This window comes from Saccostrea echinata, unplaced genomic scaffold (assembly GCF_033153115.1).
Source record: "Saccostrea echinata isolate AGI-Se365-2 ecotype Australia unplaced genomic scaffold, CSIRO_AGI_Sech_v1 ptg000009l, whole genome shotgun sequence".
Classification (NCBI taxonomy): domain Eukaryota; kingdom Metazoa; phylum Mollusca; class Bivalvia; order Ostreida; family Ostreidae; genus Saccostrea; species Saccostrea echinata.
In genome coordinates, this window is record NW_026889758.1 from 37,428,663 (window position 1) to 37,444,079 (window position 15,417).

The 15,417-nt window shown below is 33.4% G+C and overlaps 1 protein-coding gene across 1 annotated transcript in view; it reads right to left on the reverse strand.

Annotated features, from left to right (window-relative positions):
* LOC133183649 (adipokinetic hormone/corazonin-related peptide receptor variant I-like) overlaps positions 1 to 5,856 on the reverse strand; it is a 34,453-nt gene extending 28,597 nt beyond the window's left edge. The window contains exon 1 of the mRNA XM_061318583.1: positions 4,863 to 5,856. Coding sequence (XP_061174567.1) covers positions 4,863 to 5,399 — 537 coding nt within the window. The 5' untranslated portion in view covers positions 5,400 to 5,856. The remainder of the gene's footprint in view (positions 1 to 4,862) is intronic.
* Positions 5,857 to 15,417: the final 9,561 nt, after the last annotated feature.

Consider the following 15,417-nt stretch of genomic DNA (forward strand, 5'->3'; position numbering starts at 1 on the left):
TATTGATAAGAGTTAATTAGGTGCCTAAAAACGAGTGTTGCAATATTTTTAATTTTTATTATTTTGACTCTGATTAACTGTGCATGTGTGTGTCGATCACCATTCCACTGCAAATCTGTAGCTCACCGAGGGTAAAATATTTGGATGGACGATTAAAAAGCTACAGATCCACCCACTGAAAAAGTGTATATGAAATTGTGCTAATTAGCTTTGATACATTCGTAATCCGAGGGTCTTTGGTCCGCTTCGCTCCCCGGATGGTAGTGTATGCAGGTGAAATTTTCGATAGACTCTTGATGTTCATGAGAACTATTAACGTCTGTTATGGGGAATGTTTTTTTTTGTAGAGATATTGAAAGAACATGTAACAAACACATGGTTTGTAACATTTTGAAATAGAAATTGGAAAATAAGACGATAAAAGCATCAAAACGCGCGCACTTTTTTGTGCACAATAGATATACACTTTTTTCAGTGGGTGGATCTGTAGCTCTAGTCCTCAGCCCAATTTTTTCAGCACAGTGAGCTACAGATCTGCAGCTACATTTTGACTATACAATTTTTTATTAAATACTTCTGTACTTTCAATAAAAGGTACCTGACGTACGGATCCATTCCAGTATTTCTCTAATAAATAAGTACAAGCAAGATGCAACAGGTAATAACTAGAGTGTTCTAAGGAACGCATATGTCGCCTGCTTTATAGCAACATTACAGATTAAAATGAATTTAAAGATTGTCAGTTATTCACGGATAATTAGACCGAATAACACTTATCATATAAAATCTGACAATTAAAGAGAGATATGGTTGTTCAACCCTGAAAGCTAAAATAAATAATGAGTTTGATTTTTATATTTATTTATTAATAGTGTTTAATCCAACTATCCTCCAAAAGGCTTTACGGCAGTTGTCAGCCTACAACGATCCTTTTGGTATATCGATCTCGATGTACTTTCATAGTATTTTAAATTTCTGAATCTGTGTTTGATAACTGTAGAGCATACAGTTTCAAAGTGCAGTTTCGTGAGCTTCATAAACATGTGATATAGGCTAAATGCTAATTATTAAAACCCTGTCTCTTAAAAATAAAAAATAGTACAAGTTAAATCAATTGTTCAGAGTATGTTTGCAATGTAGGTCAAGTTAAAATGGACTGTAACGCTGGATTTTTCATATTTCATGGCAAACAGTGCACATGCTAAATATCATAAACTTTCATCTTAAATGTCAAAAACATGCTGCAAATCGGCACAATGAACTATTTTGAAAATTAGGTCAGGTTTAAGGGTCACAAGGTCGGTAGCCACGGTATTTTACAAAATCCAAAGTGCTCTTTGCCAAAACAATACATGTGAAATATATGAAATTCATACTTCTTGCAATTCTCAACAATTAAGGTGTGACAGACGGACGGACAGATAGACAGACGCCGGGTAAAATAATCCTTGAGTGTCGCTCTGCTCTGCAGGCGACACAAAAATAAAAAAAAAAGACATTAAAATGGAGAGAAATGACTAGGATTTAACAAGTTTTTATGTTTTTGTCATATCCCTTTATTTAATTCTGAAGAAACAAAGGGTAGGGGGTCCATACTGCAGGTGTTACATAAACATATTTATTATAAATACTCGAATCTCCTTTTTCAGTTGGAGAAAGCCTTGGGTTATTAGTATGAGATCTTCATCAAAAGAGTTTTATACACTTTGTGATATTCTACATATTTTTAAAATGCAAAATGCGCTTAAGTGTTTTTTTTTGTTCACTTCTTTGTCAAAAAGCTCTTGTGCTGCAAAGTGGATATCATTGTAGGTTAAAATAGGTTCATTCCTCGGCTTGTTTTGTCTAAGACACTATATCATGTAGTGCAGCAGCCTCTATATAACATGTTTGTTGGTGTTATTTCAAGAAAACGTTATCTACAATCCAAGCAATATCCTATAATATTTCAAAAACAATCCTCAAAGTAAGCCCAGGGGTGTCTGGCAAATAATCTTAATCATATAGTCATCGGATAAATTGATGAAATCATTCCAATACAGTATTAATACAAAAAGAAAATAGCAGGTAATGGAATGTTTTAAACACTCCCTTATCAACAGCAGGTGCGATAGGTTGAAAATGCGTTAAGTTACAGATGCTTTAGAAAAGAGTCACCTTTTTTCAAAAGATTTAAATATACCGTAGTTGAAAAATGTTTTAAAGTTTTAAAAAGAATTATGACAAGAATTTTAGATAGATTTCAAATTAAACTAAAAATCACATAAAGATTAAAATTTTCCTTTTTGTTATGGATTATGCTTGCTAGAATTAAAATAATCATTTTAAATATATTTCAAATTTATAACTAAAATGGACATTAAATGTTGGCAAGAATTAAAATTTTAATTTATGTTCTTTAATTAAAATTAATTAATCATCTTTGTGAAAATATATTAATCCCCAATCTAATGACCAAACCTATTCTTTTAATAAATTTAAAAAAAGTGTCACATATGAGTGTCATTCTGGACATACTTTCATATGCTGCTTCATCTTTAACGTGTATTATTTAACATTAACATGCAAACTTTTATCATCGTGTACGTCGCTTTTATGTAGAAAAGAACTTTAAAACATAAGGGGTTGCCAGCATGTATTTTTGATTTTCCGAGTGTAAATTACCCAAATATTCAACAACTAACAAAACTGTTCTGAAATTAAACGTGTTGAAGTGACAAGGAAATTACATTAGGTGTTTGTTTTTCGTAACCAGGACACGAAAATAAGAATAAGCCCCTTCGGTTGCTGAATGAAAAGGTGAGGATATGTCTTACAAATAGATTTTTTAATGCTAATTACACGGGGCAAATATTTAAGTCGAATCTCTGAGTAGAAAAAAAAAGAGGTCAAAAGGAGGTCAAAAGGGATATGGGTATTAAAAGGGAAAATTTTACGAATAAATGACTAATTTTACTCCGAATTTTAAGATGATACACGCGATGATAATTGATGAACAAGCTGCTTCGCCAATATAACGTACTCTGTGGTTTAATTATCACATCATAAGCACAATACTCATTATAATTAATAAGACACTCGATTCTTTAGATATTGCAGAAAATAAGTATATCACCTCCTGTTGTATTAGTCATATCCTGCGAAGTGTTAATATGAAAATAGTTGTAATTTTGTAAAAAGCCGCTAATTACAAATTAATATGATGTGCTCATTTGCAGACTAATTCTGTCGTCGTCATTCAAAATGATATTCTACTTTTTTTTTTAACTAGAACGATAAATTCATACCGATTGTGCTGCAGATATGTTTTATAAATCGTTCTATACTTTTATTCATGGATAGGTATATATATTCTTTGTTGAACATATTTATTCGTGTGAAGTTTTTGACAGTCTCGCAAATCTTGTATGTTGAGAGCATGACATAATTATAAAAATGCTCTGCCTATTATAGTCATTGTAACTAGTTACTGCTGAAGAATATAATCTAATGCGACAATGGTTCACAACTCTCGATACCAAACATAAACCGAAGGCCAGTGATGATAACGTTATCATTAGATGATCATTAAATGTGTTCTTATCATATTGATGAAGATGAAGGATATCTTAGGACTAAATCCTGTATCCTTTGTAAATGAAACACCCGCCATCGTTATCCGTGTGGAAAAACGAGCAGTCAATGCTTAACGATTCTCACATGCTTGGTAGGAAATAATGGAGCGGTTTTTTCTCTTCTCTATACATCCGTTTATGATAGTCTCTAGAGTAATTATTATAAGAGACCAAGTATAGTCACATTCATTATATATTTCATTCATTTACAATTCCAAAAATTAAGTCAACCAATGCCTTAAGTGTGATATTCAATACTGCTTGTAATGGATTTGTATGTCAGAAACAGGTGACATCTATTAGCTAAGCTGATGAAAGAACTTTAAAAACATTCATTATAGTTGATGTCTTCGACAGAATTTTGCGATCATTATATACCACGATTTCTGCTCTTTTCCCTCATAACTGAGCTTTACGTACTTTTAACATCTTTCGCACGTTCCAGACCTTCCTTTAATTGCGATGACAGAAAATATTGACCCAAACTGTGGTTTTAATGGTTAAAAAATAATTTTAATTATGTTTAAAATATCAGAATAATTTAGCGGACTTACGTAAATTTCTTATAATTATCGAATTCAAACACTCCAACAAATAAGGGGAGCTAGAATCATCTGTCACATGAAAATGGTATTTAAAATTAATTTCCCCGTAAAAATAAGAAATATTAACGTGCTCTCTCTCTCTCTATATATATATATATCGTTCCCTTTTCCATTCTTGTTCAATGAAAGGGCTTTGTCATTCAAAATATTTATTTTTGCGTTTTATAAAATTCTAGATAATGGATATTTTAAAAATTCGTCAGAAAACAAAAACCAGCTTTTACGCTCCGCATTAACACAGAGATATATTTTGATGAGACGAACACTAAAATTCTGTAAAATCGAAAGAAATACTAAAAAAACCCAAAACATGTTCTTTTCAGAAATAAATGAATATGCATTTGTCAAAAAATCATCAATTTGCTAACATGATATCAAAACTTTGTATTTGATGACGTTTTATGGGAATGTCTGATTTTTTTTTTATTCCACTCATTGGAGGATGATTGTATGGGCAGCTTTTTAATTTGCGGAGAACTGCAAACTACAATTCCCCCTCTGTAAGTATACTAGTTTCTACCACGTTACACATATCCAGACAGCTTTAGTTAATATATCCAATTTTGATGGACATTCTTCACAAAAAAAACCCAATGCATTCAGAAGACAGAGAAGTAAATCTAATTAATTCCACCATACCTACCTGAGGCAGACTAGCGATGACGCTAAGTAACCATGCCATGGTAAGCATAATCTTGCCTCTTCTGTCGGCGTCGTGTATGCTCATGGGATGGACAATGGAAAAATAACGGTCTAAACTTATTGTGACCAAAACAAAGGACGAAAGATAAAATCCAAGAGCGCGAAAAAACATCAAAATCCGACATGCCGCATCCCCAGCTTTCCAAGACACAGTAATGTGCCATGCAGTTTCCAAAGGTAACATAACAAAAGCTACAATTAAATCGGCTATGGACAAATGCATAATGAATGTATTCACTCTAGATTTGTATCTCCGACTTTTTAGCAGAGTCACGAGCACGATTAAATTTCCAGTAGCAGCGAATATAAAGAGACACGAATAAGCTATCACAGACATAACATTGTCGTCGTTGAAAGTCATTTCCCGCGGTAAACCTCTGTTGGACATATTTCCGAACCCGTTAACAGTCGTTGTGTTCATTGTAGTAGATGTCTCCTTGCTGCCCGCTTTCTGATAAAATGGGTTTGTGAAATTCATGTTATATCCGTACACACTAACAATTAGCAAGTTTTCTAATAGAAATCACATCTTAATCATCCTGTTACTTGGAATTAACATTCTTTCCAATTAATACAATGATCTATCTCGAAGTAAAACATATGGTAAATTTTCAAAACGCAGTTTTAATGAAAGAACTAAAGAGATATCTCAGCAAGAAATCCTCTATTAAGCTTCTCCGCGTTTCTTCCAAATACTGGCAGTAGATGTAGAACTCGCCTGTGTGCGAAACATTTTACATGCTATCGTCTTAAGCACTCCAATGAAATTAAGCTGTAAGAATGAACGAATCTTACAAACAAAAAACAAACTTAAGGAGACTGAACATTTGTACTCCAGCTGTGTTAATACCGATGGTATCCCCGACTAGTTTTCCCTATATCGATACCAGCCATGCATTGATCTGGAATGACTTGATAAGCTGTTCAGCGTTTTGTTACCGCCTATATAGCTAGCTGTTGTTAACAATTATAATGAACGTTCGGCTCCTGCCACCTTACTTATTTCCAAGGAAATATAGTTCACTTGCCTGTTATTTGTGTTTTAGAAAACTCGCCATTTCGTAACATTGTTGGTTCTGCAGTCTCCAGTGCAAACAGTATTTTTTTCCTGATTCCGTTTGTTAATATCGTGTGCAACAAATTCATACAGACTTCGACAGGTCCATATTCGGCTTAGAAAACACAAGAGTCCTATTTTGAATAACTAGTCTGATAGCATTTTTTTTTGGTTTGAAATTTAATTTAGCAGTTTAAGCCCTTGTTGCCTTAAATTGGAATTGAAGCAGCAGTACAACTTTTGTTAAATGTATCTTAATAAAAAAACATGTAGAGGTTTTCAGTCAATATAATCCAATGTTTACAATATTTGAGTGTTAAATGAAATCCTCTTTCAAGGGGTGTTTAAAAAAAACTAATCAGTTCTTCAGAATTGTGTACCTTCATCACATTTCCACTGGTTATGCTTTCAATCGGATAACTTAAGTATATATTCTTCACAGGAGTATGGCGCAGTGTAAATTATTAAAGACTTGGTTATTTATACTTAATGATTAGTATCTTGACGAACCTTTTAAAATATTTTAAGTTCCTTTATGAACTATAGGACGGATAATCCCCCTCAACCACTCACCATAATTATCCTACAGCTTTCATCTTAATTAAAACAAGAAAAAAGAATGGGATGAAAATTCAGAAACTTTTATCTCAAACTTGGTAGGACCGTCGTCAAACTTCAAAAGATCCGGGGTACGAAAAATTGAAGACTTGACTAAATCAAATAATTGGAGTAGTACAACTACAGGTATGCCTCTTCTATATGCTATGCATGTATTCTTGAGTGTTTAATGCTGTGATTTTATTCGTGAAAAATTAGTGCTATATGCATATCCGTGAGTATTTCTGTATATTGAATAGCGTACAAAATTTAACAAAGCAGGCACTGAAAAGGGTTGTCGAAAAGTAAAGCTCAACATATGTCATATGATCTTGACCTATGACTTTAAATTGGTCATTTCACCAGTTCTTTTGTAATTATTAATGCAAGGCATCAAATCGGCTGCGAACTTTTCACGTGCGTGCTGATCATGAAACCCTGAATATATTCACATAATGACGCCGCTGATTTCTGCAGATGATGGACATCACAGTAAACACGTGATAAATGAGAAGTGTCCAAAAAATAATTTTTAATTGTATCATTAGCATCTGTAGCAAGCTCAAAACAAAGTTTAAATAACAAATTTTCTCTCTATTTTTTAAATACTGTTATTATATAGGGAGCACTTTTTTGTAAACTTTGTAAAATGATGTATTATTATTTGATTAAAATTGATAAAGAAAAAAATTTGAAACGTATTAATTTCATTAATTAATGAATAATATTAAACATTTTTAATTTTTTTTTATTCAAAACAATTTAAGTATGCATGTTATCAATAAAGAATTACTCTATTGAAAAAAATAACAAATTACGCCTGAATTCCCTATGTGCACTTTCTAACACAACCACAAATATATCGGCCGCTGCTGCGGCCGATAATAACTTCAAAGATATAAACCAGACTAAAACATGTATTTAGCCGAGTGAACTCGCTGGCCAGTAAATACATTGGCCTCTACGCAAAAGATAATTTCTCGTATCTTTTAATAAAGATCGTGACACCGCACATACGAGTGTTGTCCATAAAGTTCGTGGACAAATGTTATAATTTTCTTAATAATGACCGCACTGGTAAACATGTACAATAATATTTTAATATGATTTAGTAAGTATATAAAATTAAAACAATACACTCTATTTAACGTATGTTATAGGTGTAGATACTTTGTATATGCAAGCCACATGGCCCAGTTCGACGTAGTGCTAATTTCACGATAACGTCAAAATTATGGATATTGAATTTTAATTGCATATTAATGGACAGACGCTACATTTTCTTTATTATGTCACACTGCAAAGTGTGTGCAATAATATTTACAGTGTATGTATATTAAGTTCGTGATTGTTTTTTTAAAAATTCAAATCGATACACGACTATCTACGAGGGACATCAGTATAAACACTTCCTATACTCAGCTGCAGGCTGCGCAACCCAGTCCGCCATTGCGGTAGAGATGTACATGTAACAACGTCATGGATAGGGATACCCTATTTTCATCAAATAACAGTAGTTTTCCACTTCTTGTTGTGTTTCAAAAATTGAAACACACCGTTGAAAAATTGTACATAGATATACCAATTTTTAATCAACGAAATAAATATATTACAATATTTTCAAGTTGTTTGAATAAATATTTTGTCTCTGAAGTCGTTTCAACCAAATTAAGCCATAATTTTATGATTGGACGCTATTCTGTTCGAATGACTGACGTCGCCTTTTCTGTCAACTTTCGAAGCATACAAGTATTTCTTGCGTTGTTTCTTAACATTTTCACTATCTGTAAAGTAAGCGATACTACAGATATCACAAAATGACGATATCAGCTTTATTTGCGACACATTCAACTTTTGTTAAACTCTGACTTGCTTTATAAAATAAAGATTATCATTTTTATCAGAAAACTTTATTTCAACGTTTATGGCATTTTAACTCTGTAAAAACTTAACTATGTAGGACTATTCAATTTGACAAAAACGTCATTGTCCACGATTTTTATGGACAACCGTCTTATAAGCAAACAACTATTGCATGCACTTTCCAGTCATTTCTTCCGTGGCTTCAAAATTTCAAGTCCGAATCTTGAATTATGAGCGATGATTTCAATGCCATCCATCGTAGTAATATTCTACTTTGTAGCTAAAAAATAGGCCAAACAAATTTGTTTTGCTCCACACCAACGATGACCAAAATTTTGCAATAACAATGAATTGATGTATACCATCCCTTAAAGACTCGGATTCAATGAAATTAAATACATTACAGATAAGTGCGGGTTGAATACTCTAATTCCCATTTATTACTATCGTCTCGTTTAAAGTCGTCATTTCGTAAGTTGTATTATCGATACAATGGCCTTGTCAGCAAATACAACCTATCATTAAGTCAAATACTGACCGACGTTTTTCATACTAATTTTTAGACCATTATTTACACACTGAATTGTCGACGGATTTTTCCGTTATTACCCGATCATGACAAGGAGCACACGGCGGGTGAGACCGGTCGGCAGGGGATGCTCACTCCTCCATGGCACCTGATCCCACCTCTGATGTTTTGGAGGTCCGTGTTTGCTCTGCTCCAAAATTTGTATTGTTTGATGGACTTTTAAGTTTGACTACTGTTCGTTATCTCCATACATTTCATCAGTATGTAAGAGTGGAATGTGAACTTATTTATGATCGTGACCTGCACTTGAGAAGTCATCTCCCTCTGTTAATCAATAAAAGTTAGAGTTGTCACGGTTTTCCGAAATAATCGAAAACCGCGGACCAAGTTGTTCGGTTTCGGTTAATTTTTTCCAGATATGTTGAAATCAAAAGAAAGGCGACGATAACAGGGTAAATATATATTACACGTTAAATCTTCTTCATCCATGACAAAACACTTATCTTGATTGTGTGTTGATTGATTGTGTACTGTTTTTACGTACCGTTCGAGAATTTTTCACTCATAGAGACGTCATCATATACCGGTGAAGAGCTTCAAATTTAGTCCTTTACTCGGCACTCAGGGCCATTGAGCTGTGAGTGTTCTTTATCGTGCCAACGCCTACCGTGACACGGGGCCTCGGTTTTTTAAGGTCTCATCCGAAAGACCCGCAACTTTCACTCGAGTGCTGAGCGCTTGACGAAGGAACAGTTGCTGTCTATTTTTATCCACTTAGGTCAGTCGCGGCCATGATTCGAACACACGACCTTCCGATCACAGAGCAAGAGTACTACCGACTGAGTGACCGTGACGGTCACTTATCTTCAAAGGATGGGATTGATTGTTTGAATGATGTTTTACGTCCCATTCGAGAATTTTTCACTCATATAGAGACGTCACCATATACCGGTGAAGGGCTTCAAATTTTGACCTATACTCGGCACTCAGGGCCATTGAGCAGTGAGGGATCTTTATCGTGCCAACGTCTGCCGTGACACGGGGCCTCGGTTTTTAAGGTCTCATCCGAAGGACCCGCAACTTTCACTTCTAAGTGCCGAGCGCATGGCGAAGGAACAGTTGCTACCCATTTTTTATCGACTAAGGTCAGTCGCGGCCGAGATTCGAACTCACGACCTCCCGATCACGAAGCGAGCGCTCTACCGACTGAGCTACCGTGAACAGTTCTCAAGGGATGGGATAATTATCGAAACAAGCTAGAGTGGTCATGTCACTAATATAGTCGGCCTAATAGTCCTATGTCAATATAGTAACATGGTTAAGATTTGTGAAATACGGAGATAACGAACAGTATTCAAACTTAAAGTAGATTTAAACAATACAAATCGGGAGCAGAGCAAACAATGACCTCCAAAAACATCACTGGTGGGATCAAGTGCCATGGAGGAGTGAGCATATCCTGCCGACCGGTCACACCCGCCGTGTGCTCCTTGTCATGATCGGGAAAAACGAGAAAAATCCGTCGACAATTCAGTGTCATGATCGGGAAAAACGGAAAAAACCATCGACAATTCAGTGTGTAAATAATGGTCTAACAATTACATGTAGTATGAAAATCGTCAGTCAGCATTTGACTTAATGATAGGTTGTATTTGCTGACAAGGTAATTGTATCGACCATAAAATTTGCCAAATGATGACTTCAAACGAGACTATTGATATCCTTGTTTCATCAGTTTGTTTGTCAATAGCTTGCCTCGTTTTAGAAAGTGTTCATACGCAGAGGATGCTCTTGCGTATTGAATATAACTGGGAGACAAAAACCATATTCAGATGATAAGGGTACATGTATATTGCTACATGTTCATTAGTAAGTGAAGTTGACGATTGAAAATTAAAGTCAGCACGTTTATCATAAAGCTTTGTTGTTAGGTTACCATTAAGTCTTTTTCTAGTAAAATATCCAAATATGAAACAGACGTGTCAGACTCTGTGTTATCTTTTATTTCAAGCTCAGTGGAATATATCGAGTCGACATATGAGTGGAAGTAACTATTGTTAATTGATAATACGTCGTCGATATATCTGAATGTCGAGTTGAAGGCCTCAGAAAGTGTTTTCTTCTTATGTATAAGTTTTTCAATAAATTCTGCTTCATATGAATATAAATATAGGTCTGCTAATAAGGAGGCGCAATTGGTACCCATGGAAATTCCAACAGATTGTTGGAAGATCTGATCTCCAAAAACTACATAGATATTATCAATCAGAAATTCAAGTATCTTTTTAATATCAACTTCAGAGTACCTGTGTGTACAATCAAAATGTTTTTTAACATAGGAATGTAAATATGAATTTTATGTAACAAAGACTTTTCAACTTAATTTTTGAAATTAAAGTTTAAAATACATGTTAAAAAACGAACTGAAAAAACCCTGAAACCGAACCGAATAATCCCTCATAAAAATCAATTTAAAAAAAAACTATCGTAAAATATCGTATATCTTTATTCTTTTTTTTATTGAATAAATATAGGATCTCCCATGATTTGTAGTTGGATATGATTTTTATCCAAAGAGTTGTGTGGGTTTTTTTTATCCCCGAGCCTTGGCGAGGGGATAAAAACACACAACGAGTTGGATAAAAGTCATATCCAACTACAAATCATGGGAGATTCTTTTTATCCCATGTTTAATACTTCACAACCAATGTTTTACACTGTTTTATATGGGATTCCACTTTAGTTCATCACTCTAACGCAAAAACCATTGTGACGTCACAACTGCACTTAACTGTGGGTTATGAAAAAAATATATCCAATGAGTCATATCCACGGGATAAAGGGGTAAACATGGGATAAATATCTATTTCCAACGCAGCATTTATTGATATTGAACTTTTACTTTAATTTTTTTTTAATCGCTTGTCCCTATAGAGCTCAATCCAATGCATTGTTGATTAATTACTGCTTATGATACTACATTGTTAAAAATTTCTTTCGGTGAATTTTTGACTACCATTGCAAGGTACGTTATGAATTCGAGGATTTGGGAGATTTATTTTATTTATTTTAGTTTTACTACATGTAGTTCAGCTTATGATCTATATAAAAACAGTGCACTTCACACGAATGAACATCAAATAAATTACAATGAAATATTCATGGTATATATTGCAGTATACATAATGCCGACAGTTTTCAATAAAATTTGACAGAAACCATTGTAATCCGGCGATCGCTATCAGAGTTGTCTAGAAATTTTTTACCACAGCCACATGAAGCGACCATATTAAGAGTGCAAGAATATCTGACCAAGTTAAGCCGCAGTGCACAAAGTTAATATACAATACGTTTGTAGCTGGGTCATTTTTGAGATGGTTCCAGTTAATAAGAACTCAGCAAAATGCAAATATTATGAATAAATAAATAGTCTTAGCAATTTAAAATAATGCTGCATATGTAGATCATCGATTTCGGAAATTTGAATCACAATACTGTATGCAACATGTATTTGATGAAAATTTCTAGAAAAAAGTTTATCTTGATAATATCTGTAGGGTCAAAGTTATCTAAATAAGTGGATTATAATTCAACAAGTAACCTAGTCATGAGGGTTTGCGTATGAAGTGAAAAATACTAACTGTGGAATCATTACTCACAGTGTCTTTTTTTAATGGAACCCCTACCCCCTTCCAAAAAAAAAAAGAAGAAAAAAATTGATTTTACGTCAGCAAAAAAAAAACAAAACAAAACAAAACAAAAATCAAAATAAAAAAAAAATTTAAAAAAAAAAAAAAAAAAAAAAAAAAACACAAACAAAAAACCCGTAGGACTTGAGATTCAAACCCACTATAGCCAAGCGCCCCTTTTACAACAATGGTTTTATATAGATTTAATTTTATTTCCTTTTTCATTTGTATGAAACGGAAATTTGAAGATAACAAAGAGCGATCATTTTCAGAAGTCCACATATGAGTAGAGCAAACATGTACCTCTGAAAAACAGATGGGATCAGGTGCAATGGAGGAATAAGAATCCCCTGCCAACCGGTTCCGTGTGCTATTAGTCATAATAGGGTTAATGGGAAATCCGTAGACAATTCAGTTGATAGTAATTGCAAAACAATTTATATGAAAAATTTCAGTTAACATTCGACCCAACGACATTATTTTAATTGTATTTTGGAGGAACTGGGATTTAATTCTGCAAGTGGTAATCCAACTTATACCCATAGCTCCATTTCTACGGAGGAAACTCTTAAAATTCATGTCAGTTTTAAATATTTGTAATATGCCCATCAGTCAAAATGAATTTGAATTACCATACCTATACTGGATTCCTTGACTTCATAAAAATACTTAAAAACGATGATGCATAGCGGGTTCCAGTATATGTTCTACCAAACCCCTTTCTTTACTCCTCACTAAAATATTAACAGCAGTGAAGAAGAAACTTTAAGAGTACTGTACAACAATATATTCGACAAGTGGTGTAAATCAGCTGTGGATACTTACAAACTCAAGGAACTCTTAGAAAATTTGAAAACACAAAATTTTACCAAAAGCAATAACACGAAATCATACGACTTATCAACATTGAATTTCATTCACCACAATAAATTAAAGTCCAGGATTTTTGCAATTGGAATCAGAGACAGCTCCTTTTTCAATAAAAATGTAACTCGTAAATTTACTTACCTTGCCATTGGTCATTTGCAAATTATTTGCAAATTTATTTTGTCAAGCAAGAAGCCCAAGAGCCTTAACGTCGCCTGAGTATGATATAACGATCCATATATTAAAACAAAAGTAAGATGATAATTAAAGCTATGTTGCCCAAAAGCAAGAGAAATAGGATGATCAGGGATCAGCAAAATATTAGTTTAGTACACAATAACAAATCTCAAAGTTGATCTATATATTTGCCTGTACTTTCCCCCATAAGTCACTATCCTCATGCGGACTAAACAAAACAATAGTTCTAGAGCACTTTTTAAAAACACATTTCATTCATCCTTGCATTGGCCTCTCTTAGTCCGTGAAGATTATTTATTGTACAAAGATACGGTATTTTTGTCCCATTTTCCTTTATCTATTATTTAAAAGTTTACCTGACCATTAAAAACTATGAAAGTACTTTTACATTAAATATTATAAAATTTCTTGTATAATTCTGTTATTCAATTGACCCTTTAAGTTATATTATATACAGTGATTAACTATTATACGTGAATAGCAAAGGGAAATAACTTAATTCTTTAAGTAGAAATTAATAGATTGACCAAGGGGTATAAATTTTCGAAATCTGGTAAAAACACCTTGCATATTACAACTTTATAAACTCTATTTGCCTCCTAGATGCCCAGGAGCTGAGAAGAAGATTTTCAAATAATCTATTTTCACCATAGATTTAATATAGCCCCTCCCTGAACCAAAACCCTGACGTAGGGGCAAAGATATTTTACAATTTTGGAAGAGGCGTTCTTGCTCATCATAACAATGCAATTAGTATGTTTTCTTAATAACAATGGGCAGATAGGAAGATTTCATTCAAAGAAATAATGCATATAGATCTACTATATATTGAAAAGAACCTCACACTAACACCAAAATCCTTGATCCTTGTTGAAATTTTAATTAAACAAACTCTAAAATTTGTTATAACAAATTAAATTCGTTTAAACAAATTCTAAAATTTGTTATACCGAATTAAATTCGTAAAATCAAAATCAACAATCCGGGCCTGTAGATAAATATGTATGAATTCGATATAACGATTTGTCGAATTCGTTTTAACGAATTTAAATCGTTATAACAAATTAGAGAATTCTTTTTAACAAATTTGATTCGCTATAACAAGTTTCAGAATTCGTTATAACGAATTTCATTCGTTATAACAAATTTTTGAATTCGTTATAACGAATTCAACAAATTTGTTATAACAGATTAAATTCATTATAACAAATTCGACAATTCGTTATATCGAATTAAAAATATTTTTTGATAGGTCATAAATGGGCTTCCGTTATTTCCCCGCTAGGATTCCAAATGGTATGTATTTAAATAAATAACCAACTTAGCCACAACCATTAGCAAAAACCTTTGACCCTGGTTTCATAAATTATACAATCTTGACAGAGGACTAGCTGCTCATTATATTCATTCATGTTTACCCGTCTTGGTGTAATGAGGAAAATTATTACAGATTGCATGACTTTGTATAGCTTTAGCTCCATCCCTCAAGCCATAGAGGGTTCGACATTTACAATGTCTGTTCTTCTTTATCCATAGATGCTAAAACCGAAATATCTCGAAATTGATTGATTGATTGTATGTTGTTTTACGTACCGTTCGAGTTTTTCACTCATATAGAGACGTCACTATATACCGGTGAAGGGCTTCAAATTTAAACCTTTACTCAGCACTCAGGACCATTGAGCAGTGAGGGTTC